The 19,845-nt window shown below is 45.7% G+C and overlaps 1 protein-coding gene across 5 annotated transcripts in view; it reads left to right on the top strand.

Moving 5' to 3' along the window:
• The window catches only part of WRN (WRN RecQ like helicase), a 28,524-nt gene extending 8,754 nt beyond the window's left edge, over positions 1 to 19,770 (top strand). For 2 of the 5 annotated variants that reach the window (XM_053975230.1, XM_053975234.1), the window contains 29 exons: positions 43 to 115; positions 1,042 to 1,150; positions 1,428 to 1,833; positions 2,040 to 2,120; positions 2,473 to 2,617; positions 3,374 to 3,449; positions 3,870 to 3,937; positions 4,112 to 4,220; positions 5,754 to 5,822; positions 6,338 to 6,420; positions 6,925 to 7,031; positions 7,731 to 7,918; positions 8,033 to 8,210; positions 8,763 to 8,944; positions 9,267 to 9,368; positions 9,730 to 9,822; positions 11,163 to 11,304; positions 12,106 to 12,279; positions 12,360 to 12,454; positions 12,729 to 12,798; positions 12,955 to 13,025; positions 13,805 to 13,883; positions 14,159 to 14,271; positions 14,447 to 14,561; positions 15,117 to 15,242; positions 16,088 to 16,250; positions 16,721 to 16,935; positions 18,594 to 18,734; positions 19,442 to 19,770. In XM_053975230.1, coding sequence (XP_053831205.1) covers positions 43 to 115; positions 1,042 to 1,150; positions 1,428 to 1,833; positions 2,040 to 2,120; positions 2,473 to 2,617; positions 3,374 to 3,449; positions 3,870 to 3,937; positions 4,112 to 4,220; positions 5,754 to 5,822; positions 6,338 to 6,420; positions 6,925 to 7,031; positions 7,731 to 7,918; positions 8,033 to 8,210; positions 8,763 to 8,944; positions 9,267 to 9,368; positions 9,730 to 9,822; positions 11,163 to 11,304; positions 12,106 to 12,279; positions 12,360 to 12,454; positions 12,729 to 12,798; positions 12,955 to 13,025; positions 13,805 to 13,883; positions 14,159 to 14,271; positions 14,447 to 14,561; positions 15,117 to 15,242; positions 16,088 to 16,250; positions 16,721 to 16,935; positions 18,594 to 18,734; positions 19,442 to 19,564 — 3,696 coding nt within the window. In that variant the 3' untranslated portion in view covers positions 19,565 to 19,770. The remainder of the gene's footprint in view (positions 1 to 42; positions 116 to 1,041; positions 1,151 to 1,427; positions 1,834 to 2,039; positions 2,121 to 2,472; positions 2,618 to 3,373; positions 3,450 to 3,869; positions 3,938 to 4,111; positions 4,221 to 5,753; positions 5,823 to 6,337; positions 6,421 to 6,924; positions 7,032 to 7,730; positions 7,919 to 8,032; positions 8,211 to 8,762; positions 8,945 to 9,266; positions 9,369 to 9,729; positions 9,823 to 11,162; positions 11,305 to 12,105; positions 12,280 to 12,359; positions 12,455 to 12,728; positions 12,799 to 12,954; positions 13,026 to 13,804; positions 13,884 to 14,158; positions 14,272 to 14,446; positions 14,562 to 15,116; positions 15,243 to 16,087; positions 16,251 to 16,720; positions 16,936 to 18,593; positions 18,735 to 19,441) is intronic. The other 3 variants (XM_053975231.1, XM_053975232.1, XM_053975233.1) reach the window with 3 other exon arrangements.
• Positions 19,771 to 19,845: the final 75 nt, after the last annotated feature.

Raw genomic sequence — 19,845 nt, 5'->3', positions numbered from 1 at the left:
GAGTACAGAGTACTAATAGTTGGGGTTTTTTTTCCCTCCTAGGCTGGCTACATTGTTTATGAAAAACTGAAAAATATGAATAAGAGTGACCAGAAATTACTTAGCGTGAGCAAAGGTAAGTTGTCCATCCAGGCATAAGGAATTTATTCCACGTACAATTGCATATTCCGTTTCCCAGCAGATATTTAAGTCGTGGCAGGTTTGTTTGGCTTTTTGGTGATTACAGATGACTTGCAGAGGGAGCAGATAGGAAGAGGTCTTGGATGCCCAGGGTAACCATACTCTGTGGCTGTTTTCCATAGGACGTACATAGGAAGGTACTCTTAGGATATTTTTTTGTGTTTGTCTCTGCTGTACACAGGGATGGGAAGAATTCCCGCTGTCATTCCAGCTTGTTTATGGAAACACTTCAGTGAGTTAATTTCAGTGCTGCTGATGCAGGGACAAATACCTAATTTAAGATGAAACAGGGCCACAAAGCAAACCATGTTAGGAAGTAATGTTCTTATTGAGGCATATCAATAGGACCCAAATGTTTTAGAGCAGCTTAACATTATTTACTTCGTCAGAGGAGATTTTAACATCTTAGTTTTTATTCAGTTCTGTGTCTGATAAACATATCGTAGGTAGCTTAAGGCTGAAAAAGAGGTGGCGAGGGGTTTGTTTCCTTTTTGTTTTGGCTGACTTATGCTTTCCTGTCAAAAGCAGGAGTGGCAGTGCTGTCCCCTTGGTCTGAGGTGCAGGGTTTGGCCTTGGTTCAGTCAGCATGTCTGTGTTAGCAGCTCTTTTCCAGGAGCTGGGAGGGACTGCTTTGTTCCCACGGTGTACCTGTTTTCCCTGAGCTTGTGTAATGGAAGAGAAGCAACGCTGGAATACTTGGAAGCTTGGCCTGATTCTCTGTGCTTGATTTTTAAGCCCTGGAAAATGCTGTCTTGCCAGCTGTAGATGTTGTAGAAATGCAGTCACAGGAATGTGAGTTCTTTATGTGGAGATGTTAGACCCCAATTATTACAAAATAACCAGTTGCTGCACTGGTTACAGATGCCACATCTGAGGGTGTGAAAGAGCGCTTGGCTTCTCTGGCTGAAGAGATAACAGACCTGGCTTCTCACATCCCTGACTCTTCTGGACAACTGGAAAACTTCCAGAGGTCAGTTTTGTGCTGACTTGTCTCTACCTCCACAGTCAGTGTTTTGCTTTTGATCTCCCAGGTCCCCCACAACAAAGTATCTGTGTTTGAGCAGGCATCTGTTACCTGCTTGTTGTTTTCCAAGAAAATGTTTTTGTTTTTTTTTTAATATGTAGGAATATGTGTTTTCACTGGTCTGACTGCAAGGGATTTGACACTGAAGTTGGCTGAATTTTGTTCTGAAGCATAGTAACTGCCTCTGTAACTTTGCTTTACCTTCCTTGGTTTTACCTCCTAGGGCTGCAGAAATACTAGCAGAGATATCAGAGAACATCAGTGCCTTGAAAACCACCCTGCTGGGCTCAGGTTCCCCTTCTGGACTGGAGAGGAGCTGTGGTGCAAACAGAACACATTTTGTAGCCGAGTCGGCAAATGTCAAAGCACAAAAAGCAGAATGTGCTGAGCAACCTGAAGGTGACCTCAACATCTGCTCTGATGCTACGCTGGCTGCCCTCTGGGAGGAAGAAATGAGTGGAGAGGAGGCACTGAGAGGTAACACTGCTCTGGAAAACGGGGCTCCAGCAGCCAGATTTACAGACAGAGATGACAGGGATGACTTCATGTCCCTGGACATTACCGAGCAAGAGCTTCAGGTCTTGGAACGTCAGGCTGCGAAGGAGTTGGTCAGTGAAGCTGCACCCGAGGTAATGAGCACTTGTTAACTTCTAATATTTCTTTCAGACGTTTTGTTTTTAATGGACAGGCCCCAGAGCTGAATGTTGAGCTTAATTATCTTTGGTAAGAAGTTGAAGCACATGGAGAAGTGGCTTGTAGGAGGTTCAAAAGGTTGGAAGGTAGTGGGTGAAATAGAAATTACTTTGCTCCTAAGAGAATCGTGTTGATTTTGTAGGAGGCATGTTCCACAGACAATGAACAAAATGTGTCCTCTGTCATAGAGAGTGATGAAGAGCTGGAAATGGAAATGCTGAAAGTGAGTGCCTCAGGGTTTATTTTTCAGTTTTTTTTCTAATGATGCCGCTCTGGGATCACAGTGGAGTGGAGCATGGCTAAGGGGAGGGAATATGAAGCAGAAAGGTGCTGCCTACAGAAGAGGGACAGAATAAACACATGGATACCTCAAGAATTCAATTTGCTGGGTTTAGACTGGAGTATCATTGGCCTCCTGTGTCATTTTTACTACACCAGCTTGGACTTGATCCACCTGCTAGATTAAAGTTGTTATAACTGGATTAAAAATTGGTTCCCATATCATATTACCTGAGAGAGGCATTTTCTCTGCCCTTCCATGCTCCAGAATAACTTTTTCCTTCTTAATTGCTCAGTCTCTAAAAGATGTAGATGGTTGTGAAGGAGTTTTACATGAAGGAGAGTCCAGTAAAGCCAGGAAAACTCCTGACGCCGAAGTGGATGTAGCACCAGATGGTGATGAAGATGAAGGCATTGAGGAAGAGGAGGAGGAATATTTGGGTATGGTTTTTTAAAACTCTTAGTGCATGATGAAATAAACTTTTAAAACTCACTGTCTGTAGAAGCAGCCGTGGAAGCGCAGTGACTTTTAGGGGGGGTTGGTTTCTCAAAATGGGAAGGTCAAGCTTGCCTGGATTTCTAAGGGGAACTTGGACTGTGTCAAGATGAAAATCCAGAGGTGTGCTTGGCAAGGGAGAGTGAACTTCTGCCCTGGTCAGCTGATGTCTGCTCCACGGGAGTAAAACTGACATGGGGGTGTGGGGGACCTGCTCAGAACACAGCACAGGGGAGGTGACACCTCCCCTGTCTGCCTGTGCTCTTCTCCTGTTGCTGCTGAGTGGCAGAATTTTGAAATTCTGCCTTGGGGTGATTTTGACTTGATTTGGGGTTGTCCCTGTGGAGACAAATCAAAGAGGGGAAAGCAGCTGAAATGTGAGGAGGAACACACACCTCGACTTGTTTGGATGAAGCTGTTCCAGATGATGCAGTTAGGCATTGCAGTCCTATTGCTTTATCTTATTTATCAAGCCATATGTTCTCCTCCTCATGCAGGGTCTCTGAGGAGCCTCTTTGCTTTTTTAATCCTTCATTTCAGCCTGAAAATATCTGGAGTTTGATATCTCTTTTCACCGGAATTGCCCAAATTCTAACCCCTGGGTGTCACAAACCATGAGCAGACTGTTGTTTGTGGAGACAATGCTTTCTCTTTCTAAAATTTAATCCCAAATGAGTGTTTTCTCCTCTCTCCCACTAAAGATCCACTGCTGCCAGAGCCTAGAGAAAGCCACATCATGTGTCTGAAGACCTATTTTGGGCATTCTTCATTTAAACCGTGAGTATATTTTCTGTTAAAATGGACACTCTGGGGTGTGCGTTCCTGCCCTTCCTTCAGCCTGGATGATGTTTTTGTTACTGCTCACTTGAAAAAAAATGGCAACAAACAAATGCGGGTACTGTTCACGCGCTCTGTGTTGGAGATAAATGATCCACAAGCACTGTGAAAACTGCAGGTGTTATTTGTGATCTCCTGCGAGTGTCTGCTTCAAGTGCTGCTTGCCCGAGTCCTGTTAGAGATCCCCACTCTGGCACTCGTGGCCCTGCCTGCAGTACTTGGAGTGCCTGAGCGGCTGCAGCGTGCAGGCAGCCTCAAGGGTCCCCTTAACCCACAATTCAACAGGATATGCAGTTTCATACAATTTACTTGTTATCTGTGGTGGCCAAAATCAAATATTCCCCTTTGTTTAATTTAAAGGGTCCAGTGGAAAGTGATCAATTCTCTTCTGGAAGACAGAAGAGATAATCTTGTTGTCATGGCAACTGGTGAGTTACCACTGCATCCTAAGAAACAATAGAAAGTTGCTCCCTTTTTGGGGGAGAGCAGTACAACAAACACGGCTTGTTTTTTTGGGGTGTTAGAGTCGCTTGTTGTAGCTGCATAGAAAGCATGATGTCTCCCTTGTGCCTTTTTTTTTTTTTTTTTTTTTCCCCTCTCAGGCTATGGAAAAAGCTTGTGCTACCAGTTTCCTCCTGTTTACACTGGACACACAGGAGTTGTCATCTGCCCCCTTATCTCCCTGATGGAGGACCAGGTGCTGCAGCTGACGTAAGTGACGTGGTGGCAGTGCCAGGCTGCTGCTGGATTCCCCACGGACACACGTGGGTCCTGCCTGTGGCCTTCCTGGGTGTCTCCCATTTGCAGCAGGCTGCTTGTGTGTCAGCTGCAGGGCGTGTGTTTCTCAAGGAGCACACACAGCCCCTGTCAGCAGTCGCAGATCCCCGGATTTGCCACACAGGTGAACCAGAGGCTGAGGCTGCAAAGGACGGCTGCTGGTGAGAGGTTTCTGAAGGCACTTATTTCTGGATTCACAGGCCTTTTGTGCCCAGACCAAAGTGATGGGGGAGCTGTTTGAGGCTGTCAGACTCGTGTTGAAGTTTGGTAGGGCTTGCTTTGGGTCTGAGGAGTGACATCTGAACCCGGTATAGCTGGAAGCTGTGGGCAATCCAGATCAAAGCTGCAGCACAGGCTTTCTAGAGGGACAGTGTAGTAGGTCTCCTGACACCTGGCCTCTTCACTTCTTCAGAGGTCTGAGGGGGGAACTTGTGGGTGACACGAAATCACTCGGACATGAGCGGTTTTAGGTGTTGTCAAGATAAATCTCTTTGATCTTTAATACCTGATAATGCTTTCCCCACATGTATTCACTTCCTATTGTAAGAGCTATTCACTTGTGACACTTTTGCACTGAAGCTGTGGGACTCACGCTGAGCTGTGTGGTTCATTCCTGCTTTGTCCACCTTGGGAAGAAGGAATTTTTTGTGAGAGGAGGGGATATGAAGATGTTTTGAAGTGAAGAACATCAATTACGTGCGGCGTTTTCTGCTGCACGTCGTGGCTGTGTGCAGATGAATGGCTGAACAGCCTAAGCTCCTTGACTACTACTCAGCAGGGTGTCTGTGTGACTTTTCCACTGTTTTCCTCAGTGGAAGGGGTTTATTCACTGCCTTCCCAGTGGGTCATTCCTTTTGGAGGCCGAGGAGATTGAATCCCTGCCAACTGCAGCAATTTGTCTGTCAGTCTGTCTGCAGTTTGGACTGAGCAGCTGTGGAAACCAAGGGCTCTGAGACAATGCAGCAAATCACCAAGTTAAGAGGCAAAATATCAGTCAATTTGGCTGGTATTTATGTCATTAAAAACCAGCCACCTGATCTAAAATTAGCAGATGCAACATCAGTAGCTCACAAAAGATTGAACAAGGTAAAAAATAGTGGGCTAGCAAGGCTTACATCCAAATGTGAGGAACTGCTGCAGTGAAGAGTTGAAGAAAATATGTTTAGCATGTTCTTTTGGATGCTTTACTTGTGAACTTGTGCAAGGAAAATGGCCTTCCTTTCTCTGATTCCTACTAGTCCAGTGTGTGTCCTGTGGAGACTGCTGGAGGGGAAGTGGAAGAGCATTTGGGTGGCAGGAAGAGCCATGCACCACTCCTGTTTTTTAAAAGGTGTTTCACACGAAGATCCTTGAAGAAAGTAGTCTCTGACCTCACAGCTTGAGCTTCCTTTAGAAATGCTGGCACAGGCTGGAGGCTAAAGCTTGGAGAGTGAGTCTGTTCATGACTGTGCTTTTTTATTTCTGCAGAATGACAGGGATTCCAGCTTGCTTCCTCGGTTCAGCTCAGTCAAAACAGGTCAAGGATTCCATCAGAGGGTGAGTTTCAGCCAAGCTTTCTGGTACTCTGGGCTGTGACATAGGGGTGCTGGAGGGGTAGGAGGTCTCCCTGCTCCATCACCACTGAAACTCCTGGTTCTGGCCCAGCCCTGGGACCTGGCACTCAGGATATTGTTTGCATTCACCCAGGCTGAGTGTGTGGGAGGCTACAGCCACCCTCCTGTGCTTTTTGGCTGGGGAGATGGAGCTTATTGACTCAGCTGTGTTCTGATTTATACCTGATTTTAGTCAGGTTTTAGACCTGTACCTGTCAGCAGCACAACAGTCCCTTCTTATTCTGAAGGCTGGCAGATCTGGTTTTCCTGTTCCTGTAATGCCTCGCTTTCCTGTGGTTCTGGAATGTTTTCTGTGGTCTTCACTTAAATCCTCTTGTTTGCCATCAGAAATCTGTTGTTCTCAAATTGTTTGTCAGTGTTTTTCAATCATGACTTAATTGAAATGAGTTGTCTGGGGTCTTCTCTTCTGTGTCAGTGTATTTTCTCCTGGTCTTTCAGGGGTCAGTACAGAGTTATATACATGACTCCAGAGTTTTGTTCAGGGAACTTAGAGTTACTTCAGGACCTCAACCAAACTGTTGGTAAGTTGGAGGTAAGACTGTGGGTGAGTTGCCAGGCAGCTTAAACTGATCATTATATTGAAGCCTTTTTGGTAATTGGAGACTTCTCACCCATTTCTTGGTGAGAGTAGTGACACCATTTATTCCCATTCATCACACAAGATCCTGTCACTGATGAAAAAAATAATTTGTGAGCGTTTGTCTGAGGCCATCAGGCTTTGTGTTACAATCCAGGAAATACAACAAATGACATCTGTAATTCTTTCTTGTGACTGTGATTGAGAAGCAGTGAGTGGGGAAAGGTCCTGTTGGCGCTAGCTTGAGGTTTTGATTCGTGTGAGGGATGTTGGATGTCTGGAGCTTGGATTGTGGTGGGGGAACACTGTAAAAGCTCCTGGGCCTTTTTTATGAAAGAGGCCTTGAAGGTGGTGCAGCAGAAAGCATTCCAGGAACAAAAACCAGAGCGCTGCTGGTTTCCTCCTCTCAGGAAAGCTGGAGCTTGCTGTGCTGTGATTTGTCCCCCAGGTATCACCCTCATAGCTGTGGATGAAGCTCACTGCATCTCCGAGTGGGGCCACGACTTCAGGAGCTCCTTCAGAAGTTTGGGCTTGTTGAAGCAGGCTCTGCCATCGGTGAGGTTTGCCTGTATTGGGTTTCTGGTACAAGAAGAGGAGTTTGTGTGGTAGTTCGGAAATATCAGCCTTTTAATGTTGTGCTCTGGGTGTACTGACCATGCTGGTCGGGAGTTGGAGCATCCCTGTCAGTGATTGGCCTCTGTAGGTTTTTCCCAGTGTTTAAACCAAGAATGTTCTGAACTCGGACTACCAGAAACTTAGGAAATTTAAATTGCTTTGGATCCCTGGGCTGAGGAAGATGATGTCCCTAAGCTTCTGGTTTAATATTGGAGCATTTGGTCTTACCTGACTGAGTGGCTCGTAGGAGAATGCCACTGATTTCTAGACATTCCTCAAGCACTTACTGCATAGGCTCAGAAATTTAGACCTGAACTGAACATGCTTTTATTGTCAGTGTCATCCTATATTCCCTAAATTTAGCTAATCACATCAGTGAATTACTGTGGACTCGTGGAAGATACATTCAGAATAAAACTTTGTGTTTCAAGTGTTCTGTTCCTGTCTGCTCTCTCAAGAGCTTTGCTCTAAAATGTTCAAGAAGTTCAATATTAACTATATTTTTCAAATGACTGAACTTATCCAATGATAAACACATTAAAGTGTCTCTTTAAGTTCTCTCTGAGTAGACTCTTGAGGTTTTTGGTGTAAAAAATGATCAGTGAGAGGTCATGAATGTTATTCGACATCTCTTTGCAGGTCCCCATTATTGCTTTGACTGCAACTGCCAGTCCCTCGATCAGACAGGACATAGTGAAATGCCTGGACCTGAGGAATCCCCAGGTCACCTGTACCAGTTTTGACAGACCTAACCTGTACCTGGAAGTTGGACAGCAAAGTGGAGACATCTGTAGGGATTTGAAGCAGTTCCTAACTAGGAAAGGAAGGTAAGGATTTAAGCCTGGTTTTGATCCCTCAGATGTGGTTTTTTTACAGGCAGGTGGCTTTTTTTTTTTTTTTTTTAATTCTGTATCTTTAGATGTTGTTGTTGTTATTTTCAGCAGCTCTGTGTATGAGTTTGAAGGCCCCACTATCATCTACTGCCCTACAAGAAAGGCCACTGAGCAGGTGGTGTGTGCACTGAATAAACTCAACGTGGCCTGTGGTACCTACCATGCTGGCATGGGGAACAAGGAGAGGAGAGACACTCACCACCAGTTCATGAGGGATGAAATTCAGGTACGTGGGAAACCAAAGTCTCTTGGGTCCTATTTAGAATTACAGAGTTTTTGGTGGAAGAAAATTTTGGAATATCAACCTGCGTTCTGGGTGTTCTTCACCCAGAACTCTGTCTTGCAGTTCTGGGTGAAGAAATTGCTGGTCTGTGCCGACAGGAATAAGATTCCTGGCCTATCTTTGGAATTTCTGTAGCAATTCCCCTAAAAATGCATGGTATCGAAGGAAAATGGTGGTAGCTGGAACAAGAGCACAGCTTTGGTGAGCTGCTGCTTTCCTGGGCAGCAGAGATCTCCTGGGACTCCTTGTGTTCCTTTTCATGACTTGTTTTGTGCCTGTTGAAAACAGGAACAGCCACTTGAACACACTCCTGCATTTGCCATAGCACATCATCCCTCTCATGGTTGTGATCCTCTGGCCAAACTCAGCCCCGTGGGTCTGAAGCTGCTGCAGCTCAGGCTGGATTTTGAGGCTCGAGATCTCGCCCAGCGCGCGTGAATTAAGCCAGGCCCGTTCTTGGGGGTCACCTGAAGGCACGTGGCCGCTGTTTTGCAGTGCGTTGTGGCCACGGTGGCCTTCGGGATGGGCATCAATAAGGCCGACATCCGGCTGGTGATCCACTACGGCGCCCCCAAGGAGATGGAATCCTATTACCAGGAAATGGGGAGAGCCGGGCGCGACGGCCTTCCCGCGGCCTGCCACGTCCTCTGGGCTGCCACAGACCTGGCCTCTAACAGGTACAGCTCTGGACACAGCCCTTGTCTCCCTCCTCAGGGCCTTTTGCCATGGCTCTCTGCAGTTCCGTAGCCCGTGGGCTTGGAAGAAGCTCTCTGTCTCTCTCCTGTTCTAGCCTCTTTGGGAATAATGTTTGGAAGAATATGCATGAAGTGCTCTCCTGAGTATGCCCCGTGGTGGAGAAGCAGGCAGGCAGCTTGGGTGTGGTTTTAGTAGGATATTTTTTCTACCTCTTCCTGGTAAATTGGAGGGCATTGTCTGGCATATTTCATATTTTCATAGTGGACAACATTTAAGGCTGTGCATTTTTTGCTTCTGTCTCAGACGCCTCCTGAGCGAGATCCGCAACGAGGCGTTCCGGCTGTACAAGCTGAAGATGTTGGCAAAGATGGAGAAGTACCTGGTGTCCAATGGCTGCAGGAGGAAGTGAGTGCTGGAGCCTATTTAGTGCTTTGTCACTGCAGGCAGCTTTGGTAAGAGCTGCAGGGACTCAGGCACAGGTGGGGGCTGTAACCAGAAGGCAGCTCAGGCTCACAATGTGTTCTACAAGCACAGAACATTCTATTCTATATTAATAAGCTGTATCAAAAGCACATCCTTCAGCACATTTATACGTTTCCTTGTTTGCTTATTCTCAAAAAAGACTTTTTCTTTAGAGGAATCAAGGCTAAATAATTGGTTCCCCAGTGAATTAATTAATGATGCTGATTTCGACTCCGTTTTCTGCAATAAATTTCACGTGTAAATTCTTGGTCTTCTATTGAATTCTTTTTGTTCCCTTGGGTAGAATCATCCTGTCTCATTTTGAAGACAGACAACTCCGAAAGGTTTCCTCTGGCATCATGGGCACAGAAGAATGCTGTGATAATTGCAGGTCCAGGTAAGCTTTCTTCCCTGAAGGCTGATCCTAGAGGTGATGTTCTCTCAGCCTGACTTACAAGGCAAATTATCTAAAAGAATTGACTTTCACGCATCTGATCTTGCAGCTGTTCAGCCCGAGGTTTATTTTTGAACGTCTCTCTAACCTTTTTCCAGTGAGTCGAGCAAACTGTGATAAGCTCCAAGTGAGGCTGTGGGAAAGCCTGGAAGCAGAGCAGGATCACAGTTCTTAAAAGGGGTTTAGAGCACCACTCAGTGAAAAACACTCCTATTCATCAGTTTAAGCCCTTTTAGGTAATTAATCCCAGAAGACAACACTTGCAAATGGTGTGTGGTACCAGGTGTCTAAGGCTAAATTGCCCCAGTGTCCAGGGAGTTGTTCTCCTGTGCTGACATGTGCTCTTTTAACCTTGCTAATAATCTCACACATGTGCTGAGGGGGTCTCAGGAGGCTGATAGTCACGGAGGCATGAGCAGAAACACTTTTGTCACTTCCTTCTGTAGTTGGAATAAAGCTTTCCCTGAAGTTATAGTGAAGCATTCCTTGCTCTTGCTGTCAGCCTGATGCTCTCTGATCCCAGGCAAGGTGCTAGGCTGTGGTGCTTTCTGGAGAAGTGTTACCAATTTAGCTACTGAATTTCTGTATGTCAAGGATTAGGACAGCTTTGCCTGGCCTCTACTACAGCTAAGTCTAAAAAGAATTTAAAAGATCGTGATTGCCCTCTTTGCAGTCACCTTGCAGTGCTTATAAAGAGCCAGGTAGTGAATTTGTATTGCAGAACTGAAATCACTTGAAATAGATAACTTTCATTTTTTCTCCTTAGAAGTGGTTTGTGACAGTAATTTTTCAGTGGGTTCTTTCAGTCAGTAAGAAATACATTAACAAACCTTACATAGCCTTTAATGGGGTTGCTCTTTACTCCTGTTTTTGGGTTGTTTTTTTTTTATGTTCTTAAAGAAACAGGAAAAAGTTTTAAAGTGTGGTTAAAGAAATGTTGTGCATGCCCGAACCAATACAAATATTTAAATATTGAATCCCAAAGATTGCTGAGAGAATGTTCTTAACTGCAGGTGTGGTGGAGAACTTACTGTAGGGCGGGGGAGTTGTCTGAGAATTTACATGGATAGAAATATACATGTGTCTTGAAGTTACACTGATACAAACAATTAAACGTATTTAAGTGTATAGAACTAGGACTGACGTTAGAGACTAAGCACAACTAATCCCTTGCGGTTATTTCATTTAATTATGTCATTAATCACTGAGTTGACAACATCTGGAGCAAGGGAGAGGGGGCTTGGTTTGTTTGTGTTAAGCTTGGCTTCCTTTGTGCCTCCCAGCGGCTCCTGCCTTGCAGTCCCCAGCGACTTTGAGGGCGGATTGCAGGACTTTGGCAAGCAAGCACACCAGCTGCTGTCTGCAGTGAGTGCCCTGGATGAGAGGTTTGGGACCAGGATGCCAATTCTGCTTCTTCGAGGGTCTGTAAGTGATGGGGCAGCTCCTTGTTCTGAGGGGAGGGGCTGTGACAGTGTCCCTCTTGATTCATCTGTCAGTCGCTACATGCATATACTTACATGTCCATGCGTGTGTACCCTTTTCCTTGGAGAGATGGAGGTTTGTGCAGAGAGGCAGTCTTGACTTCGGGAAGCTGCTCAGCTCCACTCCCCACGCAACAAGCAAGATGATTGTCCTTTAGCCTTTTGCGAAAATGCCTAATTTTGATTCTCTTGCAAGGAGCAGCCTTTTCAGAATTAAGGATAAACATCTTGGCTCAATTAGCTGACTTGTGTTTGAATAAAGCAAAGGATGGCTTCCACTGTAGCTTTGTGCTGCTGTCTGACTTGGGACTACTGAAGTAGGAAGTAGAGTACCAGAGTAAACATAAATTAATTACCATACACCTTTAATTTTATTTGTTTTGAAATAGTAAGCAAGAAACTCACTGGAAATCAATTAGAATAAGAACAAAGTACTTTTAATGCTTACAAACTGAGGAGACGAGGAATGACCTGTAGTACTTGATAAAACTGGGTGAATTATGTTCCTTGTTTAACCTTTTAACGCAGTTAAGCTGCTGACTGTCACACAAGTGTATCTAGGGGAAAATGAACTTGCCACGGCCTTGGCAGGAAGCAGGTGAGGAGTGGAATAGGTCATAGGAGGCTCCTCATTCATGTACTGGGCTTTTGCTTTACTGATTGTGTTTGAAGCTTCCCTGTGCAAGGAGTGGACAAATCTCCACAAAAATCAGACAAATCTGACGGGTTTTTTCAAACCTTCCAGTGCTCCCAACGCTTGCCAGACCGGTACCGGAGACACCCTCTCTTTGGCTGTGGAAAAGAGTGGCCAGAGAACTGGTGGAAACTACTCTGCCAGCAGCTGATCATGGAAGGGTTCCTCAAAGAGGTCTCGGGCCAAACCAACAAGTTTGCAACCATTTGTGTGCTCACCCAGAAGGTACTTGTGGTAGAGAAATGACCCACTGAGAGCTCCTCCTGAGTAACCCACAGCTAAGCCGTGCGGTTTATTTCTTACAGGGTAGGAATTGGCTGTCCAAAGATGGATCTGCCTCAAAGCCAAGTCTTCTGTTACAGTCCAGTGAAGACCTTAATCTGCAGAGACCTTCTGCCAGGTAATTGTAGCACGTGTGTTCTCTCGAACGCTTCTTTGCTGATGGCAGATCTGTCTGTGAAGCCTGCTTTTGGAGAAGGCAGGGTTGAACAGCAGGAGGCTTTGAGATCCTCAGTGTTCTGTTTTTTTTCATGAGGAATGACAATTCTAATGATTAATCAAAAACTTGATTTGCCAAATACATCCTTGTATGAACTTGAAATCAGTTTATTTAGCAAAATGTTATTTTTTGTTCACTATACGATGGAATTAAGATACAATTAATTGCATTACAGCAGCAGGCCTCTGCTCTCCAGGCAGCGCTCCCCAGGCACAAAAGGAACAGCACAGTCACCAGGCAAGCAGGTCTGTACCAGTACAACCCTCCTGCTGCGTGATCCATCCTCGCTCATGTTAAAAATAAATCCAACTCAACTTACCGCAAGTTAATGTTTTGTCAACAGCAAACTCGGTGAAAAGATGGTAAATCAGCATTTGTCTTTTTCTTCTGGTTTTTCATAGATATCTCTATATGAGATGTTCTGTTACAGAAAAGGTCAAACTCCTCCAAGAAGCACTAACATGGTTAACAGGTACGGTATTTGAAAATAAAATGGAGTTATCTAATTTTGATGGTGTTAATGTGGATACTGCTTGTTGGGGGATTGTTAAAGTGAGCGTTTTCCTGTGCAATGCATGTGGAAATGTTTAATGCATTAAAAAAAAAAGACAAGTGCCTAAAGCTTGCTGTACACTGCATTACATCTCAAAATATATCGTGTTTACAAGATTTCACAGTTAACGTCAGGGAGCATGGAGGGCTCTGCCTTTCCACACTGGTCTGGAGAAGACTGAGACCAAGCCGAGGCTCCCTCGGGTCAAAAGAAATCAAATAACCTCTTGCAAAAAGCAGACCAAGTAATTTGTTTTCCTGGCTCATGTGCTGCTTCAGATTAAATGCACCTTGTATTTCTGAATGGATTCCTCCTTCAGGCCACCGTTGTGGTGCTGGCAAATGACAGGAAGGGGCCCTGTCACTAAGGTGAATATTTGCCACTGCAGCCATGTGAAGACAGATGATTTTAGGGACAGTTAAAATCCAAACCAAGTTATTTTGCTCTGTGCTTAGGAAAGGAGTCTCGTGGTCCAACCTGTGTGCTAACGGATGTTGCAGTGTAATCCTGGCAGTCCAGTCAAGGGTGGATGTCCCTGAGCTCGTGGACTCAGTGGAAGTTTGGATACTGCTGGTTGTACCCCAACCAGCTCCAGTCCTGTCTGGGTGCAGAGCTGGCAAAATAAGTTGGGCCTTGAACCAAGTCCCTGAATATACTGATCTAAAGCAAGGCTTGCTTCACACATGATTTTTTGTTAGTGTTTCAGGGCGCTCACCACTGAAATCTCCTTTCAAGTCCCAAGGACCAGGTGTTTCATCCCCAGAAAAAGAACTAGAGGTAAGCTTTTCTGGGACAGGGAGGATATCTCTGAATTGCAGTCAGCCTGCACACCACAGTTGTTCGGTGTTTGGGCAGCTCTTAAAATTACTGAGCTGTTTTGAACAGAGGTCCCAGAATAGGACTGAAATACATGAGGAGGGGTTAATGGATGGTAGGTGTTTTGTGTATTATCGGGAAGATCAGGGAGGTGATAACTTTTGCTCTTGTAACATAAGTTATACCTATGAGTGAGGTAGAGCTGCTTCCTGAGAAATTGGCTCCTTCCTTCCCAGACTGCTCTGTATGGCAAGCTGCTGACTGCTAGACAGAAGGTAGCTAATGAGAAGGAAATTCCTCCAGCTGTCTTGGCAACCAATAAGATCCTGGTGGAGATGGCCCGGATAAGGTAAAGCCAGCATGCAGACGTGTTGTACAAAGCGGGGAGCTTGCAAGCCAAGTCACAAATCCCTTTCCTGCTTCTCTTGGGGGAGTGGAGGCATCTGAAGTGCCTCCTCCAGCTACTAAAAGGCAGCAGTATTTTGGGACTCTCTTATGTTGTCGCATTCTTCATCCTAAACCAGGCCTACGAGCATCGAGAACCTGAAGAAAATTGATGGTGTGTCTGAAGCCAAGTCCACCATGTTGGTGCCTCTCCTGGCTGAAATTAAGGACTTCTGCCAAGCAAATGGTTTGCAGGTATGATGAATTCAAGTGTCTTCTCCTGGGCAGGAGCCTTAAGGATGGGATTTGTTCTGCAGCTATTGGACTCCATGGAGTTGTCCTTCTGTTTCACAAAAAAATACTTTGATCCAGTGAGGGGAACCAAAAGCATGTCGAGTTTTTTAGTTGTTTTCAGGGAATCTATGTTGAGACCGTTTAGCTCAAATTGAGAAGTGTCCCATGCAGACTGCATGTCACAGTTTGTTCTGATGGAATAGTTTCACATGGAATGAGGAATACCTAAGACAATGTGTTGGCCTGGGCACTCTGTTCTGGCTGGTGTTCTTTTCCAAGTTCCTTGGATGATGCCATGCTCATTTTAGTAAGGTGGGAACATGTGGGTGTCCATCTGGATTCCCTCCTTGCTTTAGTTTTCTCTCCCTTTTTTTTTAAGAACATGGAGTTGTGGGTCAAAACCAACCTCCAGAGAGATGAATGGTTCTGTTAGTGTTACTTTGTCAGAAAATGGGAGGATGATCAGTGGGTTGTCACTGGGATACAATTCATCTAATTCTGCTTTATCTCACTCAGACCGACACATTCCCCACATCTGAATCTAAGGTTCAGAAAGAAGCATCTCCTTGGAAATGTGCTAGAGCCCTTTCTCCCTCAGAGGAGGTCACATATATCCTGTTCCAAGAGAAAAATTACTCCCTGGTAAGCTCTGGACCGTGGAGGCTTTTGCTTTGCTGAAAACAGACAGCAGAGAGGCTTTGTCTAGAGGAGGGGGATGTGCAAGTTCTCTTAAATCCTCTGCACAGTGCTGGGTAGGTTGCTTGAAACCTCTGAGGCAGCACTTTTCCTGGGAAATGGCAGATCCTCTTACTTACCCCTGAAGCAGTGGTATGGAAAACTGAGGTGGGATACAGTGAGTTTTTAATTCCATAGTAAGCGACTCGAGTTGCTTTGGCTTTTGCTTTGTCCCTCCCAAGAGTATGGGTCAGGTGGTCCCCAAGGTGAAAGTGTACCTAAGGATGAATTAATAAGAAATAGCTGTACAGTTATTACTGGGCAGCTTGATGTTCTCTTATCCACTAATCCTGATGAGAAGTACAGTGTGTGTATCCCTTGTGGAGAAATTAGTAGAAACTTGAAATGTGCTTTTTTGAAGAGTACAAGAGTTGGAAATCTCTCCTGGAGAAAAACAAATGTGGGTCAATCAAGTTTGAGATGCTTTTCTTCAAGGCGAATGTTTTAAGAGGAGAGTTCATCCAACATGAGAGAATGAGGGGGAATTAGTTTTGGTGCTGTTATCCATGTTTGTGGGCCCCTGAGAGGTCAGGTGCACCACAGCTCCTTCATCACAACTAAGTTCAAGGTGAGGTGTTGCACTCAAGCTGTCGAGTTTTGAGGGAGAAACACCCTTGACAAGCTGGAAAAGAAATGAGTTGGCTCTTAGGAATAATGCGGTGCTCTGGTGAACGTTGCGCTGCCGCGTGCCGGTGACTCTGGATTGTTTTTTGGCAATTACCTGTGGCTCCCCTGTGCCTTTGTTTCCCCAGGGGGCCATAAGTGAGAGCAGATCTCTGCCCCTCGCCGTGGTTGGCACTCACCTGTGCCAGGCCGTGGCAGCGGGCCGCACGGTGAGCCTGGAGCGAGCGGGTTTGACTCCTGCAGTGCAGCGGGTCATCAGGGACGTGATCCGCAGCCCTCCCATTCTCTCAGGTGAGCATCGCTGGCCTTGCCTGCAGCTGCTCATCCCAGGTAGATCCCCCATCAGTCCTGGAAGGCTGGGCCAGTGCCAGGGCGCTGCTTTCCTTTCAGGGTTCAGTTGTAAAATAACGTCATCGTGATCCATAACAATGGGGCACACCTTGAAAAATTCTTCGACTCGGGTGTATGGAGATGATTAAGACATCCCTCTTAAATCTGTGTTTACTGAAATGTTCTTGGGGGTAAAAAAAAAAAACCTGACAAAGTATTCTTGTAAGTACTGGCATCCTCAGAAAACATGCTGGGAATTCTTCACATGACCTTACAAGTCAAACCCATACATTGTCATCTTGTTACCTTTTCTATGCCTTAATCCATCCTGTGCTTGAATGAGGTGCAGTGAATGTATTTTACAATGTAAGAAAACTGAATCAGGGGCAAGAAGCTTAAACAATTGACATTATATTTATGTTTTTTCCAAGACACTACCAAAATTCAAGAAATTAGAAAACTTACTCCTGCCAATATTGAGCTGTATCTGATCAAGATGATGATTGCACTATTGGAGAAAGAAAATAGAAATAAATCTCAGGATGGCTTAGGTATCAAAAGAAGGTTGGTGTGGCCTGAAGGGCAACAGGGAAAAACAGGAGCAGATCAAGCAAGCAGGGAAGGTGCCTTGTGGAATAAAAAACAGGTTAGTAAAAGAAGGTTGTAAAACTGTTCCTCTGTAAAATCATGCTTTCTTGGTAGGAACAGATTAACAGAACGTTGTTGGTGTTTCCAGCTGTGCTTAGTGTCTCATCTTCCCAATCCATCTCTCCCTTGGTTTTAAGTAGAACTGCCTCCTTGTCCTCCTATGAGGAATGCTCAGAGTGGAAACTGAGGGTTCTCTTGGGATAAGTATAAGGAAGAGGTCAGAGCTGTGCAGCTTTGCTGTGATTTGTTACACACATGACAAGTTATTCCCAGTGAAAACTTGGATATGCTCATTCCTTCATAGCAACCAAATCCAGGTTGTGCCCTGGCTTTGTGCACTGGGATGTGGGCAAAGAGATCGTTCTACTATGCAGGAAGCAGAAAGGGTAAGGGGGTGAAAAAGCCAGAGGCAATTCCAGCCAGGAATGCCTGTCTTGGGGTTCTTATATTGCTTGAAACTGCTGGGCACAGCCTGGTGATGAGTGTCTCCAGGAGGACAGATCTTGGGGAATAAGGAGCTCTTTGCTGGTGCTTGACAAAATCCAGGGTAGTCTGAGCCCTCTGCCGGCCTCTGTGACCCCATGGCCCAGTTCAGCACCTTGTACAAAGGACACCCTGCACTGAGCAGCACCGGGTGGGGATGGGAAAAAGAAACACTATATTCCAAATCCTGCCACCTGTGCTGGGGTTTCATGTCTGTTCCTTACAGGGTTTGGGGCTGATTTCTTAAACACTGGCGCGAACAGATTTTCCAGCATTGCCGTTTTGCCAAATTGATTTTCTTGCGTTCCCGAGTGCTGTTTTGTGTCCACAATATCTGTGTCAGAGCCTTCTTTGTCCTGCAGTTGACCTCCTGGCGGTGCAATTGCCTGAGCTCTGATCACCCTGCTCCTGTTGGCTCCTGGAGCTAACAGTGGGAATAACATGCTATTAGTAATCAAATGAATATTATCCAAAGGAACAGACTGCAAATCCAAAAGCTAATCCTAACAGTCTTTACTTCTCCCTCAGAAGATATCCTGGTTCTAATAATTCTCTGTAGCAAGCAATTCTAAGTCTCTTAATGGATGTTCTTGGATTTGAATGGCCTGGCACTGCTGCTGCTTTTAGAGGGTAGTGGGCTCAATCCAGCATCCAGGGAAGGAGCAGGGAAAACCCATCTGCATGAGGTGCCTTTGGCTTGGGTAAACAGGTGTTCTCACTCTAATAAAGCATGTGGTAAACCTGCCATTAGTGAGGATTTTGGTAACACAGGGATGTGTAGCTGATGTAAAAATGTCAGCGTGACTGCTGCAACCTATGACCAGCAGGATGGTATAAAAAAACATGAGTTCATATCTCTGTGCCGTTTTTTAACTGACACTTTAGCTGTAAAAACACATTTGAAAATACAACACTTGGGAGACAGAAGTAAATATTTCAAGTTTTCAGAGCCATAGGGACGGAGAAGTGTTTTTTCCACAAAAAAAAAAAAAAAAGCCCAAGTAGAATTTCCAGTTGCTGTGCGTTTGAAATGCACAAACTTCACTTGCTCAGATTTTATTGTGGTGAAATGAATAAGAAATAGGCAGCGCCCTCGCTAAGCAGAGCTGTTGGAACGGTGATGAGGGACTGTGATCCAGGTAACCTTGTGCTTCCTTTCTGTCCCCTGGGAAGGCTGCAGGGAGCGTGGATGGCAGCCAGGCAGGGAGCAGGGGGCCAGCAGGCCCCTCGGAGCCCATCACCCCGGCCTTCTCCAAGCAGCCTGCCCTCGATCCCGAGGAGGAGGAGGAGCTCTTTGCAGACTCTCAGCCCAAGGTGAGAAGGCAGGAGCACAGCCCAGGCCTGGTGATTGGGGTGGGGGATCTTCAACAACCCAATTCTCAGCTTCTGTCTGGCTCCCAGAGTGTGTCTAAAAGCTTGGCCTGGCTTTTGCCAGCCCGTTTCTCTCATCCTGAGACATCCCTGAGGCAGTGGTGCCACGTTGCTTTTGTTGTCCTTGCTGTGTCCAAATATCCCACTTGGACAGCAGTAGGCTGCTGCAGCAAACTTCTCCCCCAGTACGTTTTGTCAGCTCTGTCAAAATTCTGACTTTTTAAGAGGACATTTGGTTCCTTTTTTCCCCCTTTTAAGTGCAGGGTTCTGTGAGGCTGTGCCCATCACATTAAGGCTTTTTGCACTGGTGTCTATGGGAGCACAAGCTGTATGAGCGGACACGAAGAGTTTTTATTTAGAAGGGAGCTCATGTCTCTGACCAGCACCACTTCTTGAACCCCTTGCTCCAGTTTGAAGCTGGATATTGCTGTGAGTGCAAATCTTTGTCAGCCTTGATTCTCAGAGCTTAATTCTTAATCCCTTGGCTACTTAATTAAGGTGTTGGATTTCAGTGAGGCATAAGCCTTCTGTGAGCAATTTGGTCAGTTTGTGGCTCCAGCTGAGCGTGAATTTGAGGCACGGAGCTGTGCCAGGGAGGCAGGCTGTCGATGTGCATGCCCTTCCATCTTTGTGCGTTTGTTTCCTTCCAGAACTCGCATCCCCCTGCTAAGAGGAGGATGCCAGAATGGTTTGGGACCTCGGCAGCAACAGCTGGAGCTCTAACCCAGACCAAGAAATGCAAAACAGAAACCAGAAAAGGGATTTTCAGTTGAATGTGGAAATCAAGATTGTTTCTTAATAGTCTTTCCTGCTGCCGTGAGCATTATCTGCAGACTGTTGCTTCACAGGGGCTTTAATTACCCCTGCTCTGCATTATTGCTGCTGCTGCCTCCTCTCTCTTCCTCAAGCAGCACTTTTAGGACTTTTTTTTTTTTTTTCACTGTGTGAAGTGGGACGTCAATAAAAATTTCTAAATAAATAGCCGGGTTTGGGGGTTGTTTTTATGTTTGTGTCTGAGGGGGCTGAGGGCGGGCGGGCCCGGGCCGCGTTGCCA

This window comes from Vidua macroura, chromosome 4 (assembly GCF_024509145.1).
Source record: "Vidua macroura isolate BioBank_ID:100142 chromosome 4, ASM2450914v1, whole genome shotgun sequence".
Classification (NCBI taxonomy): Eukaryota; Metazoa; Chordata; class Aves; order Passeriformes; family Viduidae; genus Vidua; species Vidua macroura.
This window is presented reverse-complemented; position numbering and strand designations above follow the sequence as displayed.